This window comes from Eleutherodactylus coqui, chromosome 1 (assembly GCF_035609145.1).
Source record: "Eleutherodactylus coqui strain aEleCoq1 chromosome 1, aEleCoq1.hap1, whole genome shotgun sequence".
Lineage (NCBI taxonomy): Eukaryota > Metazoa > Chordata > Amphibia > Anura > Eleutherodactylidae > Eleutherodactylus > Eleutherodactylus coqui.
Window position 1 is genome coordinate 478,321,051 of NC_089837.1, and position 17,746 is coordinate 478,338,796.

The 17,746-nt window shown below is 41.6% G+C and overlaps 1 protein-coding gene across 1 annotated transcript in view; it reads right to left on the minus strand.

Moving 5' to 3' along the window:
• Positions 1–744: 744 nt before the first annotated feature.
• The window catches only part of GDF11 (growth differentiation factor 11), a 164,050-nt gene continuing 147,048 nt past the window's right edge, over positions 745–17,746 (minus strand). The window contains exons 2-3 of the mRNA XM_066584949.1: positions 9,281–9,654; positions 745–6,675 (exon numbers count right to left, since the gene is read on the minus strand). Of these exons, the coding sequence (XP_066441046.1) occupies positions 6,295–6,675; positions 9,281–9,654 (755 nt within the window). The 3' untranslated portion in view covers positions 745–6,294. The remainder of the gene's footprint in view (positions 6,676–9,280; positions 9,655–17,746) is intronic.

The window sequence follows — 17,746 nt, forward strand, 5'->3', positions numbered from 1 at the left end:
TGTGTGATGCTGTTACATGTATCCTACCACAGAAACTGCCTAGAGGGGGGACACACTGTCACAGTTACTGATGATAATCACACAGCTCCCAACACACAGCTATAATAGTGGAAATCACAGCTCAGCCTTCTGGCCTTATTGTCTGTAGCTTATTTGGGTGAATATAGAAGGTAATTAGAATTAAAATGTTCCTCTAGCAGGCAGAAATGGTACAACCTTTTAGCTAATGCTGTGCTGATGCATCATGGGATAGATGTGAAAGTGAAACCAAAAAATTTCAGCATCCTGATGGTGCCTGATAAGAATCAGACAGGGGCTGCACTGCATGGAAGTGACTGCAGTATACAGACAGACCTCAAGAGTGTAACAGGCAGGAATGAAAAAATGTGTTTTTGCTGTAGTGGCCCTTTAATCATCTCAATTAATGTACATTTTTGTGAAATGATTCATCGTGTTCTCTTCTTACCTGAAATTCATTCAAAACGTTGCAAGAGTTATTGCTTTAATAGTTTCCTTCTTATAAAACTTGCCTTTTGTGGCCAAACTCTAAATCTTGTCTATTATTGTGTGATATTATGGACTCTAACATTTTATAAAGTTTAAAATATTTAATTGGCTTATTTTAACCAATTTGAAGAATTCCACGGTCACCATTCTCGTGTGATTTAGCCGTTGGCTCGTGGGTAAACTTGTTCCTTAATAGAGGAAATAAAATAACTCCAAAGAATGAAAGCATTTGGCTATATTAATGCACTTTATTGTAGAAAACAGAGTCTATAAAAATGGAGGAGGAGGTGGTGCTAGGGTGTATGAAATTTACAATAACAAGTACTAAAACATATTATAGAGTAACACCATTTATACACAGCATGAGGAGCTTGAAAACCATGTGGTTTCTTTCTACCAATAGAAAGCAAGCCATTCACAACCTTTATTGTGTTGCCATAAAGTTTCGAAACTGAGAATACAGAATCATTCAAGATAAAGTATAGCACACAGAACGAGTAATATATGAAACTGAACGAAACCTAATGCATGTGATATTAGTAACTGATATTACAATGGATTATAGTTAATGCTGACTGGGTGCTTCAAGTTCATCCATATTTCATATTTGCAACTCTAACATGAAATCTAAAACAATACACTGCAGTTTTCACAATGGATCTGTTTTCTATAGCATGACCTGCCCTAACAACTTTTTTTTTTAGCAGGAGGAGACGTTATCTATGCTGAGATCGGATGGGCATCCAGTTGAATGTTCCGTTTTTTGACGTTTAAGAACTGGGGATATGTATTCAATAAATTGTGTGTAACAGATTATTGAACAAATCTAAAGAAAATCGGAAAATTATTTTTGAAAATAGCTCCCTCCCCCATCTACGTGGATATGATAGCCATAGAGCGTGATGATTTCATAGAGTTTTTGGAAATTATAAACAGTACTGCATGTAGTGCTATAGGGAGAGATGCTCATTTAAAGAATACTGTAGGGTACCTTGACCAGAGGTGTGCCTTCAAGCTACTGGACACAATGAAACGTCTGTAGCAGGGACCCCCAACTATTATGTATCATTTATAATACTGATCTCCTCCTATCTCCTCAGGCTCTAGGGCTAGGATGTAACTGCAACTTCTGCACTGCTTCTAGCTATGCCCTTGACCATGTCTTTTTCTGTTGCCTTACCTGTACAGTGCAACTAGTGCTTCATGGCATAAATAGGACATCAGCTTAGATATCAAAAGTAGCACAAATAGCTTAGCTTAGACCAGTGAGGTCTATAGCATACAGTATATTAGAAAAAACCTTTCTAATTTACTAGTGCTAACAGCAACCATATCCACAGTGGCTATAATGTCATTCTTTGTTGAGTGTCTGAGCAGCTCATTTTTAAAATACTTTTGAAGCCCAGATCAGCCCATGAAGACTCCCACCGTTTCTTCGGAGAAGTGACCAAATTGCTACATAGAAAGCCTGGCTTTGGAAGTGATTAGTGACGAGTGAACTTTCAAAAAGTTTGGTTCTGCCGATTTGCCAAACTTTTGCAAAGGTTTTAGTCCAACCCGACTTGGAAGTTCACCAAAACTCCTAAAACTGGTGTATAATACGGTTTAAGACCCATAAAAGCCCTGTAAAACACTTCTAGAGTGTTATACAGGGCTTTTAGGGCTCTTAGACAGTGTTATACACCTGTGTTCAGGAATAGTGTTGTGTGAACCAAACCAGTAGAACCCTGTGTCAGGTAGAGCTTTGCTTGAAGCCAGAGGCGTAACTTGAAGCTCCTGGGCCCCAATGCAAACCCTGGAACAGGGGCCTCCAACTATAATGCTTTATTCATAGTACTGGGCTTCCTATATGGAGAAGAGAGGCCTTATGGGCCCCCCAAGGCTCCTGAGCCCGGGTGCAACTGCATCCTCTATAGTTACGCCCCTGCTTGAAGCCCAATGTGAGTTTGTGCCAAACCAAAGCTTTTAGCAAAGTTCAACCCGAAACAGGGTTTCACTAGTTTAGTCCGCTCAATGCTAAAAGGGATCTAGATATATCATCCCTAGAAATATGACAGCATTAATAACTGCTTTCAGGAATATGGAAAGAGAAATATGAAATATATAGTCTCTACATAGAAATACAAGTAAAATATTAAATTCTCTTGACATTGGTATAATTGATTCTGCAATATACACATGAAACAACAGATAAAGTACAGTGAAGCTTCTCCAGTAGACAATCCCCTCTATTCAGACCAGATTTTCTGTGATAGATTTTAGGTTCCATCATGGACTATCCACATCAGTCATCATCATTGAGAAGACCACCCCTCTAGAAGACCATGTAATTTTGGGTGGTTGTCTCAAAAAAAACCCATTTCACTGTATTGTCTTTATGTCATATCTGTAACCAATTCACGTTCCCCTTACCATATGTAAAAGTAAGCTCAGAATTTGGTTGGACTGCTACATCAAAATGGACAATAGTAATGGGGAGATCCCACAATTTGTCCATGGCATAATTTATATTAGTTAAATATTGTACTAAATTATATACAGGATCGAAATCGTGTTTGTGTGGAAAAAGAACAGGAATATAAGTCACAGCACCAAGTTTCTTCCTTTTTTTCAGATGAGCCCCAGAACAAAGGAGTAAAAACAGGCATAAAACATCCCTTCCCGATATAGACAAACCATACGTCTTGTATAAAAACATGTCTGCCTAGCTCTCAAACACAATTTCATATCAGAGAAATATGTATCCTCAAATCATACATAAATTTACACACATTAAGGCAAAAGATCAAATGTCCCACTGGTAAGCATAGGTTTCTTCGTCGGAGTATCCGTCATTGACAAACGACGGTCACATTGGGCAGTGTCATTTCGGCAGGTCAACACAGAAAAGAAAATCCGCCTTGCAGCTTCTATTCGAAGAGCTGACCGAAAAATTCCATGTGTTAGAGTATCCAGCCAGCAAATGCGAGTGCAGTAAATGATGTGTGCTTTTGCTTGTAGTTACGAAAACATCAGGTAATGATAGCAATAATGGTTATATTGTAGCTCAAAGCTCGAAGCCACAAACAACTGTTCAGTGGTTACAAACAGTCAAGTCAAGTTTGTGACAGATAGAGTCCATTAAAGTTTGTGGAGGCTTGCACAGCAACACAGGGCTTAATTAGCATTTGGCATAAGGATATTGTCACCCCTAAAGTAGGCATTAGTTTGTTTTCTTGCTGTTCTAATGGCAGGCAATGACCTTCCAGCAGAAAACAACCTTCTCTATACATACCTGCTACAAACTGTTCCCACTCACACAGGTAAACATACACATAGAAATGATGGGCAGTCCCAGCTTGGAAGGAACTACCTCTAGTAGTCCTGGATGTACAATTCTGATGCATGTGGGTGCTTACAGTGCAATGCCTCCTAGAGAGAATTTACAGCATCTGGACAACCTTGTCCCTTCAAGTCTGGAGCCTGTTGGAGACTAAACAGGAACAAAAAAAATGGCATCTCTTCTTCCACTGGTCGAAAGACCTTCTATAGTGCAAATGGTGCCATTGGCCCCCCAAAATTAAAAAAAAAAAAAAAAAAAGAGATCCTTTGGACCTCCGATGCTAAAGAAATATCCATAGTTGATGCCTCAAAAAATAAACTGAACCTACAGTCCGTGATTATCTTCTCTACATTTCTGAAATCTGGCATGTAATAAAGACTGTCTCTTCTGCCCAAATAATCATTCCAGATAGCTATTATTTAAAATGTTATTGCTGATATTAGAGTTGCAGTGAATTTGCTCCTTTGAGTCTAAAATGTTCTAATAAAGGAACAAATGGCTGAAAAAGCTGCAGAATTGAATGATTTAACCCTTTCCAATCCACTGTCCGACGTCCTTCTACGTTCTGAGTGAAGCTTGTACAGCTCCAATGTCAGAAGACGCCCGACAGGGTATTCTTACCGTCTATTGCCAGCCACTCGGAGCCTCTCTGGCGCACACACTTGCTTTAGCCAGCAGATGGCACTGCTGTAGAACAGCAAAAAGAGAAAGCCTTTTAGAAAACCCTGAATCCAAAATTGGATTGGAAAGGGTTAAGTTTGTTTTCGTACTGATTGCGCTGTTATTGTTTATTATATCTCATCTGTTCCTCATCTCTTCCTATTAGTAAAAAATTTCAAATGTCACCGTCATTTAAAGCTTTTACATTTTAAATCCAGAATTTGGGGTAAAAAGTTGCAGCATCTACATGTTTTATAGAGTTTGGCCAAAAAGTCTGTTCAAAGGGGATTCACAGACTGTGAGGCACAGAAGTCAAAATGACCAGATATTCTCATTGTAGCTGGTGGTTGATATGTGAACAGCTCCCATGTATTCCCAGGTCAATATGATTTATTGCCACACGTCACATAAAAGGAATGATTGTTTTCCCCACAGTGCCCTAAAATACCCATGTTAGAAGTGCAAGTATAGATGGGTACCTAGAACTTTTTGTATTAATGCAACTTTAAAGTATTGGGTGACTTCAGGTAATATGGGTGCCCTGGTTTACCATAATTGGGAGCCCTGTTTCCTAAAGCTAGATACAGCATATAACATAACCAACTGCAGATTTATCATTAATAATTAGTGAAAGTGGACTGAAGTAACAGAGCGGGCAAGTTTGTTTGTTAAGATAGACTGGAAGTGGAAATAAGTTGAAATCTGCTGGTCTGTTGATCACATACTCATGACAAAAAACAGTTAAAAATGTGAAAAATAGCAACTTCACTCAAGTCTGATGTTAGCCCAATCCCTGAGAAGCATTAACACTCATGATTCTTCGTGATTTCATACTCACTGGACTGCTAGAAGAACTAAATCCAGGCTAAGCGCTAATCATTTTTGGGCAAAGTTTTTTTTTTACTAGTTTAATATGTTTTCAAGTTTTAAGTTTACCCGATTGATTATGGATCCAGGCCTTTGCCACCGATTTTCGAACGGGATTCTTGGTCCATATGCTATGTATGGCATACGACTAAGGAAAGGACAAAGACGTTACATGATTAGTGGAAACTTACAAGGACTCCTTTATTTAACGTATGCTTTGCATTTTGTATTGCACAGAGCAGTAGATACAGGCAACCTCCAGAGAATATTGTTCTGGAGTCGGACTCTCCCTTTTAGGGAATAGTTGTGGAAGATTAAAGGTGGGAGAGAATTTCCAGTGATTTAAGGGCAATTATGTATAAGTGAGTAGATCGTAGAGCACAAAGCAATCCATGCAATGTACTTCCGTGAAAACCAGTTTGAGAAAACATGTATAATGCAATAGGCAGTTGTCAAGTGCAAAACAGATCTTTTTTGGCCCCAGTTTGCAACCGACAACTTGCAAGACATGCTAAAAAAAAAAAATCTTAGAAGTGAATATATCCCCCTTCATACCCATTAAATTTGCAGCTTTGCACAATGAAAAACATTAACTTTCACCGTAAGCTGACTAAATGATAGCAGGCCCATTTCAGCTAGTACAATATGACACATCATGATTTGAGCTGCCGCTCATCAGAATCCCATAGGAATGGGCCCAAACACTGAGGTGCCATATTGACCATGTGTAAAGACAGTGGCACTCATTGCAAGAGCTCAACTAAATGCTGAAATAAGACATAAACGTGTCAAATCTCTAGCGTTTTAACTAGGTTTGGATAAAGGGAGTGGTAGCATTAATTCTGCACTATCCCCAATGCCTAATTTTGGTCTGCTTGTACCCTTGAGAGAAAGAAAAGAATTGAATATGAGCAGTTAAAGGACAGAGAGTCAAAGTCTTAAGAGCATCCACAGCGATCTACGACCATTCCAGGGATCTTGCCATAAATAATTTGTTGTTTGTCATTAAAATACAGCATATTAATGGGTGACATTTTGGTAGGGGTACAGCAAGGACCAGCAGAGCCTCTTGGATTCGCTTGTTGGACCAGATGAGTATGGGGGTACTTTTGCATGAACATGTACTCGCACTGGCCAGAACAGTAGTTGGCTTTGTAGCGTTTGGGAGCAATAATCCAGTCCCAGCCAAAGGCCTCAAAGTCCACGGTAAGCGGGTATCGACAGCAACGTGACTCCGTAGAGTGCTCATCACAGTCAAGGCCCAAGTTCCGCCTTGATCGCTTGTTGTTCTCCATAACACGTAATTCCATAAAGGGGTGCTGTGTGGGAAAAAAAACATGCTTGAAAATAAACAAATGTAGAAAGAAGGAAAGACTGGAAGTAACATTTCCTATCATGTATTTCTATGAACATCTTGGAATTCTTCGGTTACACAAATCTACACCTTCCTTATTGCCTTTCTAGATCTGCAGTGGTGGCCGTTGAGATATTGTCCAGATGAATGAATATCTGGCAATGTACAATACTTATAATAAATTCTCATTATTCGAAACCAAAGCAATAGGAGGCCATGCACCAATTTGGCGTATTTGCTATGTTCCTGGATGAACAGCATAGGAAAGGTAGTATGAAGATGCTGAAACATTTTTGTAGCTGCAGTATAAAGTAAATAATAGAGTCACGCATTGGGGAGATGTATCAAAAGTGGTGAAAGAAAAATCGGAGTAGTTGGTCATGACAATCAATCAGATTCCACCTTTAATTTTTCAGAGGTTCTCTTCTGACCTCATGAAAGGAACTACCTGGGTGTTGTTTTTCCAAATATCCTGTTATTCAAAAATCAGATATTTTTCCAATTAATTTCAATTATTTATATTGTTATGTTTTTCGTCTTATACAAGTGCTATTTTATATATACTGTGTTTCCCCGGAAATAGGACCTACCCCAAAAATAAGCCCTACCCTGATCTTTCAAGATTTTTGGGGAGGGGTCTTATAACATAAGCCCTACCCCGAAAGTAAGCTTTAGCTGAATTACATAAAACAGAAACAAAACCCCCCCAATACATTACCTATCATCTGCGGTTCATGTCCTCCCACTGCGCCTCCGATAGAAGATCGCTTCCTGGTTCTGGGATTCATTAATCCCGCCTCTAAGAAGCGATGACTCTGATTGGTTCTTGAGCTCTGCCAGCTAATAATTGCAGCGCTCAATGAAACAATGCACTGGCTGTGATTGGTTTATCGAGTGTCGCATTGATTGGCTGAGCAGCACACAAAGAACAGGAGCAAGTTTAGAGAAGAATTACCAAGATGGTGAGCGGTCTGCAAATCATGTCCTATGAGGAATGGTTAAAGGATCTGGGAACATTTAGCTTGCAAAAAAGAAGTCTGAGAGGAGACTTAATAGCTGTCTACAAATATCTGAAGGGCTGTCACAGTGCAGAGGGATCAGCCCTATTCTCATTTGTACAAGGAAAGACTAGAAGCAATGGGATGAAACTGAAAGGGAGGAGACACAGATTAGATATTAGTAAAAACTTTCTGACAGTGAGGGTGATCAAAGAGTGGAACAGGTTGCCACGGAAGGTGGTGAGTTCTCCTTCAATGGATGTGTTCAAACAAAGGCTGAACAGACATCTGTGTGGAATGATTTAGTAAATCCTGCACTGAGCAGGGGGTTGGACCTGATGACCCTGGGGGTCCCTTCCAACTCTACCATTCTATGATTCTATGAACCAATCACAGCCATCATGTTGTGGACGCAGGATTTATGAATTGGCTGAGCAGCATTCATCTCTGCATCTCTGGCGGCGATAGCATTGTCTGCTGTGGAGTGAGGAGAAGCTGCTGCTGGAAATGTAGAGACTCCACTGAAGCAAACGCCTCCACAACGCGATGGCTGTTGATTGGCTGAGCAGCATTCTAAGAACCAATCAATGCAGCACTCGATGAACCAATCACAGCCATCACATTGTTTCATCGAGCACTGCATTGATTAGTTGGCAGCGCTCGAGAACCAATCAGAGCCATCACTTCATGGAGGCAGGATTTTTGAATCCCGAAACTAGGGAGCGATCTTCTGTTGGCAGCCGAGGACTGCAAGCAAGCGCTCTGGAGCTCCAGAGACTAGTGGGAGGACACGGACCACGGCTCCTAGGTAAGTATAAGACATCCCCCGAAAATAAAAAATAAGACTTAATGCCTCTTTTGGGGCAAAAAAGACAGGGTCTTATTTTCAGGGAAACATGGTGTGTGTGTGTATATATATATATATATATACACACTATATGGACAAAAGTATTTAGATACTGCATGTTTTTCAGAAAAAGTGCTTTATTCTCCTATTTAGTAATGTGTCGGCCCTCCTTTTGCTTGTATTACAGCGGTAACACGTTGAGGCATACTTTCCACAAGTTCTCTGTAAGTCTGGGCAGGAATAGTTCGCCATTCCTTGCGCAAGGCTGTGGGAAGAGATTGTTGTGAGGATGGGTGTGGGTGGCGGTGTTGTAAACGTGGCTCCAGTTCGTCCCACAAGGGCTCGATCCAATGAATGAATAGTCATTACAAAATTAACAGCTTTTTATTTTACCCATGCCCTTCCCAGCATACCGTTCGGCAAACTCAGGATTTGCATATTTGGTGATTTTCTGCAGGGTCCAAATATTATATGGACAAAAGTATTTAGACACTGCATGTTTTTCAGAAAAAGTGCTTTATTCTCCTATTTAGTAAAGTGTCGGCCCTCCTTTTGCTTGTATTACAGCGGTAACACGTTGAGGCATACTTTCCACAATACTTTTGTCCATATAGTGTGTGTGTGTGTGTGTGTATATATATATATATAGTATAAAAATGACTTATATGAAATCGTATAATTGAATACATTTGCTTTTTGAGCAAACTAACAGAAGTTATACCCACCAGGCCTTCTGCTCCAGGTCCAAGCGAAGTAACAGCAAGATCATTTCCATTTGGATCAAAGGCATTAATCTCAATACCCCAGTTGTTGTACGGCTGTTTGAACCAGTTTTGTAACACATGCTTAAAATCAATGCTCTGCCAATGGCCGGTACGAGAATGTAAGTCAATCTTCAAAGATCTAATGCGAATGTGCTTGCTGCCTTCTTCTGTTACAGGCTTCAGGCGCAGGATCTGCAGGTAGACCGTGGAGGTGTGCTGCACAGGTCGCAGGTAGACCCATAATTGGGCTTTTACTACCTTGGTGAACATAATTTTTGGGCTGAAGTTAAAATAGCAGCAGTGAGGGTTTCCTTCCAATCTCACTGCTGGATCGGCTGTAGAAGGAAGAGAAAGGTAGAAATGAGAAAGTTAGCAATGCTGCTATTTCAGAAATGCTAGCAAATATATAGATTGTGATCTTGGACTTTAACAGAAACATTTTTCTCTACAGGAATTCCACTCAGAAATTTTAATTGCCATTTTTTATGATCTCCAAACATTTCAACAATCTAATTTACATAGAGACACTGCTGCTTATAATGGCTTTTCCGTACTGACTTATTTAATGTTTTTTTTTAACACAATATGAAGTAAGGGCCCTTTTACACAGGATGATTGTCAAGCGCTTTAGGCACAGGAGCGATAATGAATAGAGGGGGCGCACTGGCTATCTTTTCCAGCCACCCACTTCCATTCAGAGTAAATAGGCAGTCGCTCATAGATGAACGACTGCCTATTTACACAGTTTGACGATCAGCAGCTTTCTTATTCAGCTGGGTTCGCACGGGTGGAATTGCCGCAGAATTTTTGTGCAGACTTTCCGCACGGTAATTCCGCATGCATTCTTAAGCCTGAGGGCTCAGTCACACGGGCCTTTTGATGCACAAATTTTTGAACGCATACCTGATGGGTTCAAAAATTCGCGTGACCTAAGCAGGCGTCACAGTGGAAAAACCGCTGCTAGCAGCGATTATCCACTCAAAAGGGCTCGGTCACACGGGCGTTTCCCTCTATCCCCTTTTGCGGCTGTGACAGCTGTGGCAGAGGATTTCTTTATCTCCCTGGGGAGTCCCATTGTCACTGGACACTGTGCGCAGGGACCAATCGGAGGCAGCTCTCAGCTGTCATTCAATAGCTGAGAGCTGCCTCTGATTGCTCACAGTGCTCAGCCAATCAGAGGCAGCCAATCCCCGCCTGCTGAATACTACTCAGAGCAGTGCAGGAGAAGAGACGGCTAGACGCAGCTGAGCCCTGGCAGCTGCAGAGGGGTGAGTATAGATTTTTTCTTTTTTTACACATTTTTGGATTGATTTTCACGGAAGAGCTTATATTTGAAGCCCTTCCCCGAAAATCACTGTAGGGCTTGCGGGCAGCCCATTGCTTTCAATGGAGCCGGCTGTATTGCTGTCTCCATTGAATTCAATGGGAGAACATGGCACTCCTCTGTGGCAGAGGAGAGCGATCTTCAGTATATGTTCTCAATGGGGTCGACGCTGCTGCCGCCGGCCCCATTGAGCACAAGGTGAAACCTCTGGAAGCAAAAGCATCCAAGAGTTTCACATACAAAGAACACTGGTTTGCCGCAGTTACATGTGTTCTGCGAACTGTTGACCTATAATTTTCGCCGCAGTCGTTTTTCCACATGTAAAATTCGCACACGTGACCGCTGCTATTGAAAAGCATTGGTTCTATCTAGTGTAAATTTTTTGACGTGCGGAAAAACGCCCGTTAAAAACGCCTGTGTGACTGAGCCCTGAGACTAAGCAGCAAAGTGGATGAGATTTGCAAAAATATTGTCCACACGCTTCGGACAGTCTGCTGCAGACAAGCTGTGCGGAAACTGACATGCGCCGCGGAATTAAAATCTGCAACATGTCAATTGCATCACCGTTTCCGCTGCGGGTTCTCTTCTCTCTACGGGTAGAGATTCCATGGGATTTCCATTCAATAGGAACCCAGCCTTATAGGAAATTATCGTTCAGTTGTTGGCCGTCTTAACATTTAAAGATTATTGTTCAATTTTGCACAATCCAGCGATTAACTGAATGATAACAGTTCCGTGTCAAAGGGCCTTTACAATTTTTATCAAATTTCAGACCCAAACAAGTCATTACTTCTGGCTAACAAATTCAACTAATGCAACAATATTCAGAACTATCTACAGGACACTTAACTTCACATATTAACATAGATTGGTGCTGAGGTCCCTATCTCTACCTCTTGGAAGGCAGAAGAGAGAAGAGATCTCAGGGGCACGGTCCTCAAGGATTAAACACTGCGAACTCCACCCAAACTTCATTGTGCATCTTTAGACTGTCTAGTCTCCAGGGTTCCCCAACTCCAGTCCTCAGGGACCGCCAACAGGTCATGTTTTTTATTATTTTTATTATTAAGGAAGAATGTTTAACCATTAGAGATGAGCGAACGTACTCGTTTCGTGTAATTACTCGATCGAGCACCGCGATTTTCGAGTACTTCCGTACTCGGCTGAAAAGATTCAGGGGGCGCCGGGGGGAGGCGTGGCGGAGCGGGGGGTAGCAGCGGGGAACAGGGGGGAGCCCTCTCTCTCTCCCTCCCCCCCCCACTCCCCACTGCAACCCCCCACTCACCCACGGCGCCCCCCGAATCTTTTCGCCCGAGTACAGAAGTACTCGTAAATCGCGGTGCTCGGGGCGAAAAAGGGGCGTGGCCAAGTAGGTTCGCCCATCTCTATTAACCATTCCTCCCTGCAAATGTGTTTCTATTTATCGATACTTTTAGTATGTTTGCAAGCAAAGCATAGCCTTCTTCAGGTCATGCCACAGCAAATCCAAAACACAAATCTTCTTTTTCAACATTGCTTCATTGATATACTGCTTTGGGTCATTGTCTTGTTGTACCACCCAACAACTCCTCAGTTTCAGGTCATGGACCGCTGCACTTACTTTCTACTGTAAAATGTTTTGGTACACCTTAGAAATCATTGTTTCCTCAAAGATTACAAGGTGTTTATGCAGTCAGTAAAGCAGCCCCAAACCATGATGCTCTATCCACCATACTTCACCTCTGGGATGAGGTTTTGGTGTTGGTGTGCAACATCGTCTTTCTCCAAATATAGCTTTAGGTATTTGTGTTAAAAGGTTCCACCTTTGTGTCAGGTATGTATTTATACCTTAAGGTCTTCTGAAAATTGTTTGCATCAAGGCATGATTTACACTAACCAATCTTTCTTGAGAAAAACATATTTGTTACTATCCAGACTTTGTTTGCCTTTATTTAATGTGCAATGCACCCATAAAACCCATACTGCCAATCACATCTCCTTATTTGAAACACCTATTGTGCGTTAACTCTTGGAGAAGTCATTAACACAATGGTTTACTTAAGGCCCATTTAGACGGGAGGAATGTCAGGCAAATGATGCCCGACACTCATCCCCGCACATACTCGCTCTCGTGCTGCTGCACGGGAGCTAGTATCGCTAGCTCACAGCGGGGCGGCTGGAGAAGATTTCTCTCCTCGCGCTCCCCCTCCCCTCTCCATTGACTTAACATAGCGGCTGTTCAATACTAAATGGCTGCTATTTACACTGAGCGATCCGTGATCAGCTCATCATCCATCGTTTATGCTGATTGTTCAGTATAAATAGCAGCCATTCAGTATTGAACGGCCGCTATGTTATGTCAATGACCAGGGGCGGGGGAGAGGGAGGAAAGAAATCTCCTGCAGCCGCCCCCGCCCCCCTGCTGGCCGCTCTGTGAGCAAGCCAGCGCTTCTAGCTCCTGTGCAACAGCATGGGAGTGACTGTATACAGAGACAAGTGTCAGGCATCGTTTGCCCGGCATGCGTCCCATCTAAATGAGGCTTTTACTTTTTCTTTCTGCACTGTGAATGTTACTCAATGTGTGCAATAAAAGACATGAAAATTACAACTGTTTCTATGCTTTGACTTTAGTTAGATTCTAGTTTCCTATAATAGCGACTTAGATAAAAATCAGAGCACATTTTATTAGTAATCAATTTAGAAATTCAGACAATTCCAAAGAATTAATTTGCTTTTTTCTTACAACTGCGCAGTCTTCTAAATCTTTTCAATAATGCAAAGGCTTGAAATGTATGGCTGGAGCTAGTTTTAAGCCTTTTTCCTCTAACAAGGTTTCTGCATCCTGAAGTCATGGTAATGATTTTGAACAGTTTTTCTCTATAAAGGTTAAACAGAGCATGACAGTCCTGGACAAACTGCTAATCAAACATGAGAAAAAGCCATCCTGCACTCTTGTCCATGTAATAACATGACTAGGATAGAGATGCCAGTATGAATGGACATGGTTAACTTTGTTACGTGGTTTTCTTTTTAGAATTCTTACATTACATAAGTGATACTGTCCAATTTCACCTATTCAATAACCCTCACTTTTTCTTATTCATCCAACTTTTGCAATCACTCTTTCCACTTCAAACTTGCTTCTTCACCTCTCTCCTTTTTCTATGGCAGGGATCTTAGTGGCACCAGTTCTTCAAGAGACGGAGCCCCAAGGGACAGACGGAGGGACATCTGTTTCTAATAAAGGTTCTGGTGCAGCAGGCCGTTTCAGAGCTCCCCAAGGAGTAATGAACACTGGGGAACAGAGCCAGAATTCCTCCAGTATGGAGCCAAGCCAAACAATCAACTCATCAAAGCCCAGAGAACCAAAGACAAGAGGAGAGGGCAAGCGAGGGAGGGGAAGAACAGAAATAGAAATGTAGCAAGTACAGTATAAAATTGTAAAAAAAAAATTAAATACACTCTGTCAAAAAACATCAGGCACCTAGGAGTTGTCGTTTTTCTGCAAAACTCAGCATGCAGTTACATGTCAGGCAGATATAGAACTGATTAGAGTTGTGGCATAATTAGATGAACGGTCTTGCCACCTGAGGCCCTAGAAGTGGTTCCACCCTTGGCCTATGAAAAGGCTCTCAGAGGCTACTTGTGTGTAGTGGACATCTTTTTTTCTACTTGTGTAGAGTTTGTTGACCACTAGACACCTCAATGATGCAATCAAAGACATTTTTCCCAGTTAACAGAGTTTGAAAGGAGGCGTGTTGTTGGAATGCGAGAAGCTGGATGGTTGTATTGATGAACTGCCATACACCTGGGTCTTTATAACCAGACTGTTGGGAGGTGTTAGAACCATGGGATGTGTGAGGTCATACACACAAGGAGATTGGGCTCATGACACCTTCAACAAACCTCCAGTAAAGAGGATCATCTGATTGTCGGAAAAGGACGAGCAGCTACAACTGTTTCATTGTCTGCCATCCAGAGATAGGTTGGTACCATTGTTACAAGTCCCTGTGTCTGTTGGAACTATTTCCAGGTGCTTGGCTGAAAGACATCTGGTTTCACACTGCCCATTACATGTACTGCCTTTGACACCCACCCAACATCACCTCCATTTGCAATGCTGTCGTGAATGATGAAACTGGTTTAGTTTGGGCACTGAGGACAGATGTGTTTGTGTCTGGAGACCTAGGGATGAGCTCCTCAATCCTGTCTTTGCTGTGCAGTGGCACACTGTGTGATGGTCTGCAGAGCCATCCCATACAACAGTCAGTCGCCCATAGTAGTATTAAGAGGGACAATGACAGCTCAGTGATATGTTCAGGACATCCTGCAGCCACATGTGTTCCTCTCATGGCAGCTTCCAAGAGGCATTTTCGAGCAGGATAATGCTTGGCCGCACACAGCAAGGATGTCACAGGAGTGCCTCCACAATATTGCCATACTTTTGCGGCCTGCCCAGTCGCCAGATATATCACTAATAGAACATGTATGGGACCATCTGGGATGCCAACTTTGACAGCCTACGAGTTTGCACAATCTAGAAACTCAGTTACAGCAAACGTGGACCAATGTGCCTCAGGATATCATATGGAATCTTGTATGCTTCCATGCTTGCCTGTAACACATCTTGTATCCAAGCTAGAGGCGGTACAACTGGGTACTATTTCTTTCTTGAACTATTTTTATTTCTCCAAAACATAAATATTTATAATATTATTCAGGTGGTATAAACACGGCAATAGCCTGCAAGATAGCATCGAAGGGTCAACTCCAAAAATGGAGACAGAAAACTCACAAGTACCAACCTTGCATTATTATTATTATACATGCAATTGCATTTGATTCTATTGATTGATAAGAAACAGATGGATATATTATATACTGCTTTGATTAAGGACTGTCATTGTAGAAACACAGCAAACACTAAAGTAGCAGCTCCTGCAAGTGGTTTTCAAGAATGCATCATGTTTTCTTAAATCTTCACAAAGAAAATTTCCGAGATATAGACAACTCATTTTAAAAATTTCATAGTCCCATTAAGGTACAGGTAAGATTATGAGCTCTACTACCAGGAGCTCACGTGGGGGAATTCCAATTTCTTAGAAACCCCCTCTAGACCTGGATTAAATGTAGGGGTGTAGCTTTGAGTGGGGCATCAGTAGGTCATATTTTGCCATAAGCACTGGATGTCCAGTGTCTAGGGTAGCGTGTAGTAGGGAGGGGTGTGGATGATACAAAAAAAGTTCCTATTCCCTCTCTCCTGTCTCCTACGAGCTACTTCAAGTGCAACAGAAGGGTTGGGCCAGAATGGATGGAGATTATCCACATCAGTAGACGGAGGTGTACAGAGATATCTTTGTAGGAGGAGGGGAAACAGAAAAGAATGTAAGAAAGAGAGAGAGAACTAGAGGTTAGCACCTCAGGAATAAAGAGAGGAAAAAAGAAAAGCCACAGAGGGCTGTGGATGAGAACACAGGCTGTAGCCATACTACAGAGAAAGTGGAGGCAGGGGAGACTTAGCCAGGTGAGTACTAGTGCACACAAGACCATAGAGCTGTTTGCCTCATGTGGCGCAGAATGCTATGGGAGCAGAAATGCAGTTCTAAACTCTCACTGACGACCTGAAGGTTGCAAGTTCAATCCCCGCGTGGTTCAAGTAGCTCAAGTTTGATTCAGCCTTCCACCCTTCCAAGGCTGGTAAAATGAGTACCCAGCTTGGTGGGGAGGTAATAAATAAATTACCTGAAAATGCTGCGGAATAAGTTGGCGCAACACAAATAACCAGATTTATTTTACTTATTTTATTTACTATGGGGCACTTTGAGGGGCATTATCTGGATGGAATTATTTACCATGAGGCGCACTATGTATTGCACTGTTTTCAGTAGCATTGCGTGTTGTGCTACTTCTTTTGATAGAGTATATGTATGCACTATTTTTGGGAGATGTTTTTGTATCTAGCAGACTCTTACATGTAAAACAAGATTGTCAAGAATATCTAAAAGGTCATTGAAACTACTCAGTCTAATTGATCAAGTGCTCTAAAACGTCCCCTAACCTGACAGTGTGTGCACTGCCATTGTTTGTGTTTTCCATCCCCATAGATTCCAATCCTGAATTCATTCTAGAATTAGAATTTCATTTATTACATTATTTATTGGAGTTTCCCTTTACTGTGAGACATCTACATAGCTGAAGTCTCCAACTGTAATGGGGCCATCAAGCTGATTGACTTCAGGAATACCAACCCTGGAAAATACATAGTCAGTTTATGCCTACTATCATATAAAAAGTAGAAGTACAGTTCAATAAACTGAATGTTGTCTAGAAGAGAAATGAAACTGTATCATACCAGACATAATACATTTCTGCTCTGATAGCACCTAACCTAATACTTCTGGGTAGAATGAAATGTTAACCCTAATCGAAAACAACATAAAGTTCATAATTCTCAGTCAATGGTCCTCATTTTACTTTGTAAATCAATTTTGAAAGCAGTTCAATCATTCAAATGATCATTGAACTGCATTCTCCACTATGACTGAAAAAGATATTTGGAGATATGTATCCAGACTAGTTGTTAAATTCGAGCCGTACTCCAAATATGTTGTCCGTATCGGATGTAAGAGTTTTTTTAATAGAACAAGTACACACAATATATAATGCCGAGAACAAAAGTATGAATGATGAAATTGAAAAGAGGGGAAAAGAGGACTTTCCGTAACCTACTAATACAAGGAAACCCTCCCTAAAAGCAGAGTGATTGCCTTGATGTGGGTGGCCCCCCGTCCTGGAATTTGGGACAACCTTGACTGTCCCTAGGTGGTGACAAGAGGGGTGAAAATTAACATATATTGCTACAATTGACAAACAGTACAAGGTAGCAGATGTAACAAAGCCAATCTGTAAGTAGAAACATTGCAGACCTATCTAAAAGTATGCTTACATCAGGACATGGATCTGAGCAGAACTCCAAGAGGCAGATGAATAACCGGCACCCTCTGAGAGGAGGGGCCAGAATAAATGTACTACAGTAATGGTTGGTGGGCCAGCTGGGGAAACCAGCTCTCTGCCAACCAATCACACCCCACACCAGCAGATAGTTGTATTCATGTCTTCAACCT